Source organism: Pholcus phalangioides, unplaced genomic scaffold (genome assembly GCF_987345545.1).
Source record: "Pholcus phalangioides strain wild (caught in Gottingen) unplaced genomic scaffold, Ppha-v1.0 ptg000039l_1, whole genome shotgun sequence".
In the NCBI taxonomy this organism is placed as follows: Eukaryota; Metazoa; Arthropoda; class Arachnida; order Araneae; family Pholcidae; genus Pholcus; species Pholcus phalangioides.
Genome location: NW_028301625.1, coordinates 3,290,618 through 3,306,825, shown reverse-complemented (window position 1 = coordinate 3,306,825; position 16,208 = coordinate 3,290,618). Strand labels below are relative to the sequence as shown.

General features: G+C 35.2%; 1 protein-coding gene across 1 annotated transcript in view; it reads right to left on the bottom strand.

Annotated features, from left to right (window-relative positions):
* LOC149065463 (voltage-dependent calcium channel type A subunit alpha-1-like) overlaps window positions 1-16,208 on the bottom strand; it is a 426,448-nt gene that overhangs the window by 240,853 nt on the left and 169,387 nt on the right. The window contains exons 19-23 of the mRNA XM_089253992.1: window positions 14,766-14,869; window positions 11,940-12,028; window positions 11,441-11,543; window positions 8,857-9,046; window positions 979-1,085 (exon numbers count right to left, since the gene is read on the bottom strand). Coding sequence (XP_089110118.1) covers window positions 979-1,085; window positions 8,857-9,046; window positions 11,441-11,543; window positions 11,940-12,028; window positions 14,766-14,869 — 593 coding nt within the window. The remainder of the gene's footprint in view (window positions 1-978; window positions 1,086-8,856; window positions 9,047-11,440; window positions 11,544-11,939; window positions 12,029-14,765; window positions 14,870-16,208) is intronic.

Sequence of the window (16,208 nt, the reverse complement as noted above, 5' to 3'; positions counted from 1 at the left end):
TTTCTTGGGTCCACTGAATATCATGGTATCAAGGTTTTACTGTATTTGACTTTTATATTTTATTGGATATATTTTTTCAGCCACCTCGTTGGGCAATTTGCCTGTTGTTGCTTCTGTGTTTGTATTTGTATAAAGATTTGGTCGCTTGCGTCTCACCGAATAATGCAAACGTTTAAGGATTTTAACATATACTTCATTAGTGACAGTACGACCATGCTGCAGGAATTCCTTCTGTGCACCCCCCTAGCAATCAAAGAATACAGTTAACAATACCTTTCGTTTGGAGCAGTCAGCCTTGAACTTTTGTGGTTGTGCTGGTGATGATGGGTATTTCCACATATTCAAGTTATTCATGATATTTGAGTTAATAAAAATTCACAATTTAACAGATAACTCTTTGCTCTTCTGAAAGGCCTGGGATGGTAGGATCATAAATTTTATATTAATTCATGAACTATTACAAATCTTAATTATTAATTCCAAAATTAATTTTTTTATTGAATATTCAAACTTTTTTTTTGCCCTAATACTGCCACACACGCATGAAATGGGCAAATACAACATAGATCAAGTCATTGTACCTCCTGTAACTATATTGGTTGATTTCAGAGTAGTTTTAAAAGAAACTATCAGTATCAGTCATACTCAGTTCCCTGAACTAGCTTTTAAAAATTCTAATATTTGAAATTTAACTTGAAATGATTTTTTGTGTCACCTAAATTACAGTGAAAGTTATATGATCTAATTAAATTATTGATGAATATTTAGTTAGTTCTTTGAACTATAAGCAGTGAATTATGAATATCAAATTACAATTACAATAAAAAATTACAAATATCAAATTATAATTACATAAAAATTACAAAAACCAAATTATAATTATAAAAAATTACAAAAACCAAATTATAATTACATAAAAAATTAGAAATATCAAATTATAATTGCAATAAAAAACTACTAATATCACATAGCACTTACGCAAAGGCAAAGGCAACAAGGGCACATATCACAACAATTGCATCCAGGATATTCCACAAATCTCTGCAGTAAGAGCCTGGATGAAGAATTATACCTTGGTCCACAACCTAATGAGTAATTGCATTAGAAAAAATTTGCATGATAAATGATACAATGGAAGAGTAAATAAACCTTTCCCCAATATACTCTCAGTGGGAACCAACAAATAAGGCAAATACAAAGAAAATTACAAAATTCTAATAATAATAATTCTAATAATGTATTTCTACACATTATGGGTGCTGTCTTCAGAGGATAACTATAACCATAAGATCCCATTTCAATTTGTTACCAAATCTTAACTCAAGCAGCCCGGAGATAAGATTTCACCTCAGTTTACAAACAAAAAAAATTGGTTTATGAGCTAGTTCCGGGGTGCGGCACACCCGGACGAGAAGTTTTAAGCGGCGGCAGCATAGACTTTAGTTAAGACCCTAAAATTTAAAACAGTAAAAATTCACATGACATCATGCTTTTGAGTCATACCTCGACAACGGAAACGTTGAGAAAGTAGACAGGACCTTTGACTGTATTACCAGAAGCAAGAATTTAAGCTATTGGGGTAGCTCAAAACAAAATCTCTACCTGTGATGGACTTATTTTTGTGCCTCCAGCCTATTTGCCCTGCCCTTACATCCTGGGTCAGGGCCCCAAGGCTGGAATCTTTTGCGTGACCCAAGCCACATTTTCTATGGGGTGCTCCTTCTACAGTTAATTTATAGTGTGAAAAAAAAATTAGAAGGATTTAGTCCCGGGCCCCCAAGTTGGACCCCCGTCAACCCCCTACCCTTGGGAGCCATGTCCCTCCCTCACAACTTATCCAAACAATTCCTAACAAAAAAAATTTTTTTGCTCTTTTATCTAGAATTTTGCGCCCCTCCAGAGCAGACAGAAAACATTTTCTTTGATTTTTCTGGCCAATGGAACTTTTATTCCCATTCACCTCGGATTCAGCACCCCCTCTTGAGCGGCACTACGTGCCACCGCAATGGGTCGCATGGCCAATTGCCACCCCTGTACTCTATCATAAAAGGCAAGTGTGCATTTTGGTTCCCTCACCCAAAATTTTTTTGCAGAATAGTCAAATGAAAGCAAAGGAAAAATTTGGCTTCTCACTTGTGCGGCTTTTTGGCTTCTCACTCCTTGGAGTACCAGAAACAACTTTTTGAAAAACAATTCTTAATAAAAATAACCTTGTTATATATCATCTTTACAGGATAAGTGCTGTTTCAAGGATTAAGTTATCTGGCATTATTTAGAATGGTAAAACAATTCTGGAAAAAACAGAAAAATGTACTTGAAAAGTGGGACGTATGGTCACTCACATTTTGCACCGTAAACGAAGGTGTCCGGTTTTCTTCTAAAAAAAATATCAGGTTTATCTCTAAGGTCCCCTTCACTGAAGCCCTGTCAGCCTCCTGCCAGGGTCACCATTAGGGGTGGCATAGGAGGCTTCGCACCCAGGCGGCAGGTAAGCTCGAGCTGCCCCTGAGCTTGGGGAAGGATATTTACAAGTGTACAATTTTATTCATATTGGGGTTTCGGGTTTTATATCTCTAGTTTTTTACACATGGATTTTGTTTTTTTAATGTTCGGTAGCAATTTATATGTCAATTTATATTAACCATATGTCAATCTGTTTAAGGTCATCTCTTCAACTTTAGTAATCAAATGGAAAATATTTTTATTTTCAACATATAACACAGTATCATCCACAAAAGACATTATTCTACCATGTAATTTTAGAAGGCACAAACCATTTATATAGATTAGAAAAAGAGTAGGACCAAGCACTGTTCCCTGAGGTTTTGTTTTTTGTTTCAAGATAATTGCTTTTTTCGTGCATTGTTCTAACTGCCTGCATTCGTCCATAGCAATACATCTCTATGCACAAAAGCTCACCACGTATTCTAACTCCCTCCAACTTTTGTAATAGCAGAGTCAGATCTATATTATCAAAGGTAATTTTCAAATCAATAAATACAGATATAGAGTAATTGTTGTTAAAAAAATAATATGGAGATAGTTTGTCCGAGGATGATGTCACTTTCCGCTATCCATACAAACGTTTTTAACAGCTGGCTGATGCGAAGATATATTTTGGAAAGAGAAAATTCAACTGCTCCTGCAGGGAATCGAACCCACAGCCTTTCACTTTCCGGGCGAACTTCTTACACCACTAGACTACAGAGGCAACATATATCTCAATCTTTCCTCGGAAAAGTCACCATCTGGTGGCATTGTCAGCAAGTGTGAGCTTTGGCCTGGGTTAGGTCTGACCGTTCATGTGCGATCCTATTCAGTGCACACGAGCTCCAAGGAAAGCTCCACACAGCTGTCACTTAGTTCATCCTTTGAATTCTTCACCTAAGTGACTACCTAGCATGGTGAACTTGATAAATTTTCCGAGTTTATTTCTCACCATCCTATATTCATTGAAGTCATTTGTTTCCATACTCAAACAGTCTTTGAATATTTTATGTATAACAATATCAGGAGTCTGGAGGTAGCAGTTCCTTGAGACAGAGCAGTGGACCATGATCTAGTTTAGAGGAGGAGATAGCAGTCATTCTGAGGATTCATTACTCTGGAGGCGTTTTCCATTTGTCCAAATTAGCCATTTTTGGAAACTTAAAACTTAAAAGTACTGAATAACTTGAATTATTATTAAGTACAAATGTCAATAACATTATTGCATATAAATATCACTTTATACAGGGCCAGGCTTAGGAATTTTGCAGCCCCTCAAAACAAAATAAATACAGTCGCTCCCCAACTTATAAATTTTTCGACTTATGAACATAAATCTTGAAAGGGAAAAAATTGTTCAGAAAAGAGAACTCATTTTATTACACTAACTTTTTCATTATTTCTGGAACACATTGATAGTTGAAATCATAATCAACAGAGCCCGGAAGTTTAGGCACTAAAAATGGTCAAAATAGGAGAATTAAAAAAGGCCTAATTTATGGAAGGAGGGGAAAAATAACTAAAAACTAATAAGGTATTAAAAGTCCAAAACTAGCTGAAAAATTGGTTGCACTTAATCCGTCTGTTTCAATTACTTTATAACTGCATTATTATCTAAGTTAAATTGATTTTAAGCCCAAAATAAAGTATTTGACGTCCTTCAGATCAATTTCAGGGCCACCATTAACAGACATAGAGCCCGAAGAGAAAATGATCTGTGGGGCTCCTTCGAGTGGTGGATAATTCTCATTTATTTGATGAATTATTTGGAATAATCACTATCATTTCTATGGTTTAAACATAACTACCTTGTTCTATTGTTGGAAAAAAATTTACTTTTTTTAAATATTCCCACATATGTGAGATTCCTCCAAGCATGGGGCCCTGTGAGACACATCTGTTGCACACTCCTGAAGGCGATTCTGGTCAATTTAATCAAATAACAAAAAATATGTATGTAAAATAAATAGCCATGGTTGTTTGCAGTGCAATTATGGTGTAAAAACACACATACAAATTCAAAACTAGAGGCGGCTTGAGCTCACCTTCCCCACGGGGGCAAAGCTTCATGTGTTGCCTCTAAAGACAACCCTGTTGGGAGGCTAAAAAGGCTCTAGACTATTTACTCTGGGAAAAACCTGATTTTGTTATCCGTCCAAAGCTATAAACCAATCTTTACCCAACAAAATACCCTTGATCATACGTCCCGTTTTTAAAGAAATGCCTTTTTTTCCCTTTTTGGTCCAAATCATTTTATTTCATTGTTAGGGCTGAATTTTTCAATAAATCAAAAGTCTCCAACATAGAGTTGAACTTTGTTATCATCAAAATACCTACTCTAAGTTTTTCAGGGGAGAAACTAGGGAAGTGAGAGGAGAGTTTCTGGTGACCCAGGCCCTGTACAAGTGAGAATCCAAATTCTTTCATTGCTTTATTTGACAGCTCCTGAAAAACTTTGGGTGGGGGGGCACCAAAATAAGCACTTACCCCATATGAGAGAATCCATCCTTGTTTCTGGTGTTACAGCCCTAGGCCAACACCTCCTACATAGCTTATACATAATATCTCAGAGATATTGCACAGGCCCTGTCTGTTTTTTCAACATCTTGATTGTCAAGGTATGACTCAAAACAGAGTGACAGCGCGTGATATTTTGTGAATTTTTATTATAACAAAATTTAAAAAACTTAGGTGTCTGAACAAAAGTCCTGCCTGCCGCCTGGAGCACTGCACCCCTTGCACCCTCACTTAATCCACCCCTGATTAAAACAACATGCCCCTCTCTAGAGCCCTGTCTTCTACTACTCCGCCTTGGGTGAGCCATGACGTCAACTGATGACCTTTTGGAACAGTTATCGTCAGCTATATATACAATGCAGTTCCAATACCTGAGCAAGACACATAATGTGAAGCATTATTATGAATAAGCATTATTTGAAGAAGCAAAAAATTACAATTTTCCTCTGCTTTTCTAGCATGAACTGCATTCATCTGAAACACCACGTCTAATTGCTCCCACAAAGATGGGGCTGACAGGGCCCCAGTTCAGCTGATTCTTACCTTTTTTTTGTTTTTTAATGCAATAAATTCACTACTTTGGGGCCCATGAAGCATCTGACGAGGAGGCTCGCCAAAGATCCCAGCCTGGGGCCCTGCTGCAAGATGTGGAGGTGATGCATGCTAACGCCATCCGATCAAAGTAAAGTTAACTCATGGCAACACCAAGTTCCCTATCCCTCACATCACTTATTCACGTTTAAATGGAGCTGGAAGAGGGAGGGGGAGAACTTTCTGAAGAAAATTAATACTGAGAGTTGGAAAAATATTTTGAAAAGCATTTCTTTTGTTTGTCAATACTCAAAATATCCAAGTTTTGCATATTATGGCCTTTGAAATGCACCAATAAACTTAAAACTGTGTTAAAATAGACATTTTCAGAAAAAGTTCAAAAAAACCATTTTTACAAAAAAGCTTGAAAATAGGCAAAAAAAGGCATTTATGGCATTTTGCCTGAACTTTCGGGCTCTAGTAATCAAACACGATCCATTGAGAAGGAATTGAATTTTAATTAATTTGACTAAATTTATAAATGGTTAATGATAATTAGCATGGTCAACTTGCTTACACTTCATCGTGGCTCAAATCATATCAAATAGACATATATTTCTGACATACTTTTAAAGCATTCCATCTTCTTTATCAAATATATGTTACAAATCAATAGCTTTGATCATTTTTCGAATCTTTCATTGCTTTTTTTTGCTTAATGTAAATAATAGAAATAAAGGAATCAAGTACTGGAATTCACACAAAAATAAAGAAAAACATTCTGAAACACATTCATTACAGCGTGAAAAAGCCAAAAAATTAGGAGAATTGTCCTGCGCCTGTCTGGGGGGCCATGGGTCAGGGCACACCAAAATGCACACTTGCCCCTTGTGATATAGTACAGGAGCGGCGCTTGGTCATGCGAACCATTGCGGCCGCACAGGGTGCCGTTCAAGAGGGGTGCTAAATCAGAGGCAAAAGGTAAAAAAATGTTCCACTGGCTAAAAAAAAAATCAAAGAAAATGTTTTTTGTTGGCTGTGGAGGGGTGCAAAATCCGGGGTAAAAAGGGAGAAAAATTTTTTCTTTTGTTAGGAATTGTTTGGATAAATTGTGAGGGAGGGACATGACCCCAAGCGTAAAGCAGACAGAGTTTCAGCTTGGGGACCGGGCAGGGCCTTAACTGGGAAGGGGGGTGCAACTGACTCGGTTGACCAAATTTAGAGAGTGGCAGTTTTAGGTGGGAACAAAGAACACCATTACAAACTTATCAAATTTTAAAGCAATGGGGGTGGCAAAATAATGTTTGCCCAGGGCGTTTGAATCATGTTTGCTCCGGGCGGCAAAATCCTAGTTATGGCCCTGACCCACTTTTTTTCACTCTATAAATTCAGTGTAGAAGAGGCCAAATGGAAAATCTGGTTTAGGCCCGCAAAAGATTCCAGCCTAGGGGCCCTGACGCAGGATGTAGGGGATATGGGGGCCAATAGGCATGAGGTGCAAAAAATAAGTCTCGCGCAGGTACAGATTTTGTCTCGAGCCACCCTGATAGCTTACATTCATGTTTCTGGTATTACGGTCAGAGGCCCTGTCTATTTTCTCAGCGTTTCCGTTGTCGAGGTATGACTTAAAAGCGTAATGTCATGTGAATTTTTACTGTGTTAAATTTTGTGGGTCTCAAATAAAGTCTAAGCTGCCGTCCCTTACAACCTGCTCCCCGGGTGCACCACACCCCTTGCACCCTCGCTTATGCCGCCCCTGTGGTTACATAAAAAAGGTAGTCAGAAGAGTTATAAAAAGTGTGTTTGAGATTCCAAGAAATTATTTATTATCATAATTTTCCTCCTAAAAAGTCATTTAAAAGTTCTTCAAAATATCAAAATATACATATTTTAAACACTGCACTATGCAGCAATTTTTGGAATACGTAAACCAACCTCAAAATAAAATTAACCTGAAAGCAACACATTTTCTTCGAAAACAAACAATTTTCCCAAAAAAACCTGGGTTCTTAAGGCTAAAAAAACCCAGCCCTGGGGGGCAGGGACAGGTATCTATCCGGGGACAACCCTGTCAGCAGTGCCGTCTTAACGCATGGGCCCACACGGGCACGGCCCGGGGGCCGCAAGAGAAGAGGAGCCTCACAAAAATGAGATTCGGTTGAAATTTTCTAGAATTTACCGGGTAGGGCCTCAGAAAAACCACTTCGCCCGGGGGCCCCCATGATGCTCTTAAGATGGCCCTGCCTGTCAGGACCAGATGATATTTTTCCAAGGGTTCTAAGGGAATGCACTAATGAGCTGCTGAGGCCAGTTGCGCAGATTTACAGAAATAGTGTTGCTGAGAGTATTGTCCCAGAGGATTATAAAGTTGCTAATGTTGTTCCAATATTTAAAAAGGGTAGTAGAGAAACCATGAAAAAATTATTGTCCAATGAATTTGATGAGCTCTCTCTCAAAAATTTTGGAAATTATTATCAAGAGGCAATTGGTGAAGTGGATAGACGAAAATAACTTTTTGTTTGAAAACCAGCATGGGTTCAGGAAGGAGAAGTCATGCAACCAATCTCTTTTGCTTCTATGATCACGTGACTAAGGCTTCCGAAAAAGGCTAAATGTTGATATTGTTTATCTTTATTTCCAGAAGACATTTGATTGGGACCAACATGGTAAACTCTTGAAGCATTTACATGAGATTAGGATTGGGGGCAACTTGTTGAACTGGATAGAATCAAGGTTGTGAGATAGGTCACAGCGTGTTATGGTGAACAGGGAATTTTCTTATTGGACAGGCGTTTAAAGTGGAGTCCATCAAGGGGAGTGCCCTTGGTCCCATTCTTTTTTCATTTTTATTGATAAACTCAATATGGGTATCAATGGGATTGTGAGCAAATTCGCAGATGGCTTGAAGCTAATGAAAGTCGGTAATCAAAATGAAAGGCAGAGCCTTCAGACAAACTTTAATATGATTGCAGCATGACCTTTAGCATTGACAAGTGCATGATCTCTCATTTCGGTTCCAACAACCCAGAAAGGAGTTAAGTTAAATATGTATATTTTCTTTGTTCTTTATTATGTTTCATCTTTTTTATGTTAGTCTGGCGGGTAAACATTTCCATTTTAAGAATGTGATGTCAAATTTCATGAGTTTACTGTCAACCTTTACATAAAGTGCATTTAATTTAAAAAGAATATTTTTAGAACAAGACAACATAAATGTGTGGTGATGTATGTCAGGGTGTAATTGTAATGTGTGATTAAAAATCTTTAATTGTCATCTTTATTAATCTTTTGCTTATAGGTGAAAAATATTTTTTAACCCACCTTCAGCACCATCTCTACTGTGAACACACCAGTGAAAGCATAATCAAAATAATTCAGAACTTTGTTGCGTTCAGAGTCTTCATTCACAGGATCTTCTGCAGCCAATGCTATGCTACTTAATGTGATGATAATCATGATGAAAAGGTCGAAATATCGCAGATTAACCGTATAATGACAGGCACAACGGATGCTGGAAAAAATTTAAACAATTCTATCACCATAAATACTTTACATAATATATAGTTTTGTATAATAATGACTGACAAAAAGAAAAAATTCATTATCTGATTAAATTTTTGCATTATTTGATTGAATCCTTTCATTATCTGGTTGAATATAACACAAATTTCAAATGTCTGAGGCAAGCCCAGATTCAGGACGATGTGTCTGTCTGGAGGGGAGACTCATAGAAAGAATGGATTCGTCAGATCATCTCACATTTTATGGGCCAGACCAATTTTTTACATATCATTTGACTCTTCACGGGATTTGATTGCCCCTATCAATCACCTCTGGATGAGTACCTCAAGAAAATAGTGCACAGCAGTCTAATTGCAAAGTTGGATGACTTAAAAGCAAGTATTATGTAACACATCTACAACATCACCTGACACACTCCAATCTGTTGTGGAACATGCAGTTTTGTACTTCCAATTCGTAGCAGAACATGATGGACAATATATTGGACATTTCTTGCATAAGTGTTTATTTTATGAATTTATTTTTGTGATGCATGATCTACGTTATGTTAAAAAATGTTATGCTAAAATTATGTGACGTTAATTAAATTGTCATTTTTTGGCCTGGTTGATTGTTGTTTCCATTCTGTGAGTGAATTTCCTATTTTACGAGTGACTTCATGAACTAAAACTCTTGAAAATATACAAGCATTTATGAACTAAAACTCTTGAAAATATACAAGCATTTATGAACTAAAACTCTTGAAAATATACAAGCATTTATGAACTAAAACTCTTGAAAATATACAAGCATTTATGAACTAAAACTCTTGAAAATATACAAGCATTTATGAACTAAAACTCTTGAAAATATACAAGCATTTATGACCTAAAAACATAAAAATATGACCTTGTAATTTTTTCATTGTGTAACCTCTTCTTTTCAGTTATTGTTTCTTATCTTATTAAGTTAAAAAAATAAGCAATAACCATCAAAATTTACCTTTTTAATTAAAATTCTCTCACCAAATTCAAATGAAAACCACACCACAAAAAAATTGTCATTTTCTCCCCCAATTTCTTTGGATGAGGGATGCGACTGAAATGATGTGGAATTTCTATGAAAAAGGGGAGGGAGCGTATATAAGGTAACCATATTATTATTAGTATTTTGCTTACAGCAAAAATGGAAATTGCTGAAATGTAAACACAAGAATTCTTCAGTCTAGGTTTCTACTTCGTCTTTCACTCAAACAACATCAAGTCTAAATACTTGGTGACTGAACCAAGTTTCACTTGATTCTGTTTGATTAATACAAATTTTGTTCTGAAACTGAAAAAGATTTCAACTGATCCACGTTTGAACATGCTGAGAGGTGAATATGGCCATTAGAGGGTTAAATACCTTATAAAATTATCTTTAAAATGAAAAATAATAAGTTGAGTTCATTCCATTTCTGCAGTCCCTAAAATTAGAGTTTTCCAGCCAATATACTTCCAATCGCAAAACAACTTCTAACATAGTGATAAGTTGCCAAAATACAATAATTTTACATATTAAATATCTTGATTATTATTGCATTAAAAAAATACACAATTTTTTAAAATTTATTTTCTGGAGCAGGTTCCACATTTTGCTAATTAAATATTTTAGACATGGATATATATAAAAAGTTATTTATTTTAATGCAACTCCTTGAAAAAGTTATAATATTTTAAGGAATTACAAGTCATTTGAAAACTTTTTGTGATTGTAAGCATACTTCTAAAGTTATAGGGTTGCAAAGATAGTGCTAAAGACAAATGATTTGAACGAAAAATAATTTAGGCACTAGCCAAGTTGCTAAGCATTTTTTTCAACTTTTCCAGGACTTGGTTAACTGTTTCCACATCATAGATAAAAATTTGGAAATTGTTATGTTACCCTCAGACTCAACTTGGGACCCTCAACTTGATAAAACAAATGTGCCAATAATAATTTTTTAGTAGTCATGGTGACTTGGTAATCCCTGATATGTACATACTTTCAGTAGACATACAAATCTATCAATATTGCTTTCATTTGTATGCTATCATGCTTCACCTTAAAAAATAAAAGTAGACTTTCATAATTGTGACTTGCACTATATACCAATTATTGAATAAGTCAATGCAAATTTGAAAGTTTGAAGGAACTGATAACGAAACAAGACATATGAGGGAAGGGTGTGGACACATTTTTTGTTTTTAATTCTCACTTCACTTTACTAGAAAGAAAAACTATTAAAAAATTTGATACGCAAATATAAAAAAGAAAATACAGATTTAGTTACTTGATTAATAAAATAAAAATTATACAACTATGAAAACTTAATTTTGAAATGAAACAAAGCTGATTAGCTGCATGAAAATTTGAGGAGACATACGGATTTGTTGGAGAACAGATGAACATGGATGAATACGGCAGCATTGGTCTAGGGCCAGTGATATCATCATCTTTTACCTCAGACTCTCTTTGCTTTTCTTCTTCTGCAAACATATTTAACACTTTATATACGACATTGTGAAAAGTAGAATAAGAAGAAAATTATAATAAATTAAAAGTATAAATGTAATGATAAAATCTATCAGCATTAATATTTTTGAAGTTTGAAGAATTTAACCCTAGAATACTAACTCTACGTCTCCGAGATCTAGAGGTCTAGCCAGTTTTTATCACCTTTTTTTTAGTTAGTATTCTAGGGTTAATGGATCTCCATGATTTTTTTACTGGAAAATTTGAAATACAAGTTCTTTGAGGTATGACCAACTTTTGGGAACAAATAAATTGATCTCATAAGTCAAGTTACCCCTATACATGATGATTTGTTAAGAATAAAAATATGAATAAATGGAAAGGTTTGTAGTAAAATTTTAAACACAAACCATCTTCAGACAAATCAATAGTTGCCCCAATTGCCTTGTCAGGCTCAATTTTATTTCCAGTTGATAAAGCTCCTGTTTTGTCCTTTGCACTGTTAGGAAAAAAGCCATATGTTGCATTACTGGATATTGATGACATATTTTGTCACGACAGATAAAATTGTAATTTTATCAGAAAAACTATAAAAAGGTTCAATGAAATAGACATTTTTCTAGATATTATGTGAGGTGAACTCAGAACGAAAAGTCATCTGGTCTGAACCAGGACTCGAACCCAGGTGCTCTTGCAAACTGGGAAAGCACATTACCATATACACCACTGAAGACATGACTCTGCCTTCCTTTGGCAAGGTCATATATAATGTATTAAAAAAAATGTCTATTTCCTTGATGTATTGGGCTGAGGGAAAAGTTATTTCACTCTATAAAAAGATTTATTTTAATTCAATTATTTTACTTGTTATTAAAAACTAATAATTGTAATAAATTAAAAGAAAAAAATCTGTTTTTGAATATGCAATGTTGAAAAATTGTTGAAAAACTAATTTTTTGCAAGTTATTCACATGACAAAATAAAGAAACGACATCAAATTGTATTCCTTGAAATTCAGTACAACCATTAAGGTCTTATAAAACCTAGTTTTTGTTATTTGCTTTGAATCATCATGAAGAAAAAGAAAATAAAAACATTTTCATCTAACACTGTTGCTATACATATACAGGGTGATCAGCGAATATGCCCTTATTTCAAAATTAAATATCTCTACAACAAAGATCAATAGAATTATGCGGTAAACGGTACGTTTATTAGCAAAACTGTGAGAATGTTGTACAGAAATTTCGAAAATTTAGTTACAAAAACTGTTAACAGATGGCGCTCTGCGCTGAAAAATCTTTCTCTGAAAGGAGTCTAAAACAAAAAAAATAATAAAGTTAAGCAGTCTTTGCAATCAGAACACAATTTTTTCAAAATGTTCACCGTTCGTAACAATGAGGTGGCATAAACGAACAATGAAATTTGACATCACGTCTTGCAATGTCTCAACGGAAATGGAATCACATGCAACACCAATCAACGATTCAAGCTCATCCAGAGTAGCGGGATTGTTTTGATAGACAGTGTCTTTCAATGCGCCCCACAGAAAGAAGTCACAAGGAGTCAGATCGGGAGAATATGGAGGCCAATCTATTCCTGTGTCAGAAAATTTCGGATAATCTAACGCAATTACTCTATTCCTAAAGTATTCATGAAGAAAGTGAAAAACTTTATCTGTTTGATGTGATCGAGCCCCATCTTGCATGAACCATGCGATACCTGGTCGATCCTTCAACGCTAGATGTGTGCTGACAAATTGTTCCAAAATTGTAACGTAACGTTCAGTAGTAATTGTTTCTCGCACGAAGAAGGGGCCGATAATGTCTCTGGCGCATACCGCAGCCCATGCAGTAACTTTAGGCGAATGCAGTGGTTTCTCTTCACACAAATGAGGATTTTCAGAACCCCAAAATCTCCAGTTTTGTTTATTTACGAATCCATTCAAGTGAAAATGTGCTTCATCTGTGAACCAGATGCAGCCCACATCTAATCCTTCGTTGTCGATCATTGTGAGAATCTGATTCGCAAAGTCAACCCTTTGTCGAACAGCTTTCATGGGTATGGCCTGATGACTTTGGATTTTGTATGGAAACATCCATAGGCTATTTCTCAATATTTTTTGCGTGCTCGTGTACTTCAAACCAGTCTCTGATGCAATTCTTCTGATGCTTTTCCTAGGATTTTGCTGAACAATTCCAGAAACTTTGGCTGCATTTTCATTAGTGACTCTAGTTTGCCTAGGCCCAACATTTCCCTTTCGATCATCATCCACGCTGCCAGTCCGTTCGAATTTGGCGAAGAGCATGCGAATGGTTTTTGCATCGGGTCCAACTGGAACATTGAATCGGTTTTGAAAACTGCGCCTTATTGCCGTAGGACTGTGTTCTAATCTGTGATATTCCAGTACCAAAAAAACACGTTGTTCAATGGAATACATTATTTCAATTTCTACACGCTAGCCTCTTTTCACTATCCAACAGTCATACTGATCGCTTTAGACTTCGAAGCACGTTTTAAAGGCTATTTATAGGTATCATTCCGATTACAGCGCCATCTGTTAACAGTTTTTGTAACTAAATTTTCGAAATTTCTGTACAACATTCTTACAGTTTTGCTAATAAACCTACCGTTTACCGCATAATTCTATTATCTTTGTTGTAGAGATATTTAATTTTGAAATAAGGGCTAATTCACTGATCACCTTGTACATTCTGAACTATTTGCACGTCCAGAAGTTAAGTGGGTGGAAAAAGTGCCATACACAAAGGAAAATGAAAAAATTTAGAGGAGACCTGATCTGGAAGTGAATTGAAATTGGATGTTGTTTTTCCAAAAAAAACAAAAACAAAGCAGCCAAAAAGGCTCTTGTGATTTATCCATGAATAAAATAACACTTAACATGTAGATTGAGGCAATATCGAAAGATGTATTATTTGTTGGGGTTTCTTACAAAATGATACAATGAAGGGGATGATTCTTTTCATCAGGTATAGTTTTAATAGGTGTGAATGGTAAAAAAAAAACCACAATTCTGTATTGATATCTAAATAAATTATTTATCTTTGAAAAGATTACACTGTAAAGGAATCTAAAAAAGTTTACTCAAAATCTTAAAAACATTGCAATAAAGTATGAGGAAGGATTGAGGCAATTACAGAAAATGATTGACAAAAACTTTTGGGCATAAAAATTTATAAATACAGTAATTATATAAAGTTTCTTGAAAGTCTTACAAGTTTTCTGATCCTTCTATATTGACTTGAGGGGAAGGAGGACACACATTCACTTCTGGAGGCTGTAAGCCATACATTTCTTTTTCTCTCTCTTCTTTTGCTCTCTGAAAACATTCAAAAAGATGTGCTGTGAAAACATTTAATGGACAATCTGTATTTGAAATATTGGTAGTAAATCTCAAAAACTGGTTTCCTTGTTCATATGTTAGAAATAGAACAGGGAAAAGATGAGTGCAGTAGATTTCTCTTTAGTAATTTCTTGAAAAAAAAATCTATTGTAACACATAGGAAGAATAAATATTTGCACAGCTCCACAACAAAAGATGATGAAAGTGGGGAAAAAAATACTGAGGTGAACAGGAAGGGAAAAATACTTTCATTTGTAGGATTAGTAATGGAGCTTCACGATGATGAGAAAAATGGGTCAAGAAAACTGGGAGAGCTGGAATGAATATCTTCCATTTGAAATGGGCCGAGACATCTCACCTCTGACCGTTGAGGGGTTGAGGCATGATAATAAAACAGCATTGTGCACTCTTTTTCAAGAAACAAAAAGAACAATGTCAAAACAAATCAACAATACAGTGAAATATAATCTTCAAATAGAGATTATATGGCAATGGTTTTGTGCGCATACAACTAAAATAGACAAAAAAAGTTAATTTTTCAACTGATTATCAGAATAGTATTTGTTTTATGATATGCTATGCTTCAGAATAATAGAAATAATGATTTGTTTGAGAATTATGAATCAATCAGCACATCCTAAAGGTGTGTGATATATTCCATCATACAAAATTACAAAAAAAGGTGAAACTCATTGATGTAGGTATGTTGAATACATATTGCATATTTAATGACCCTTTCCTGTATTTTTTTATTTCATTTTTTAAATGTCTTGCTATTTTGATTAAAATGTCTGTTTTATCATACTTCCTGTTTTTTTAAATAAGCTATCCTGAATTTGCTGTAATCACTGAAATTTGGATAAAGATAATTTTTATTAATCAAAAAATATCAATATTTTTCCAGTCTAATAAGCTAACCCACATGACTGCCACTACTAATACATAACTATTACATGTACAAGATATAGCATGTACTAACGGGACTCGAACAAGATTTTTATGACATTTCCATTACAATGATGTAAATGTGATAACCACAAGTGTCCTTCATTCCGCTAATCTAGTGGGGGTGCTAGGCGGGAGGACATGAATGGTTTCATAATAACCATTGCATGTAGTTTTTATTTATATATATATATATATATATTCATTTTTTTTTAAATACAAATATAACCAGCCAGAGCGAGTCAACCAAAACAACAAGACCAAAGCTGATTCTCAGCTAAAGCTCTCTCCAGACAATTCCCCGTTTAAATTAATCCCACATTGATCACCAAAACAGGTTTAGGGCAAGACGACTCGACCTGGCAGTTAT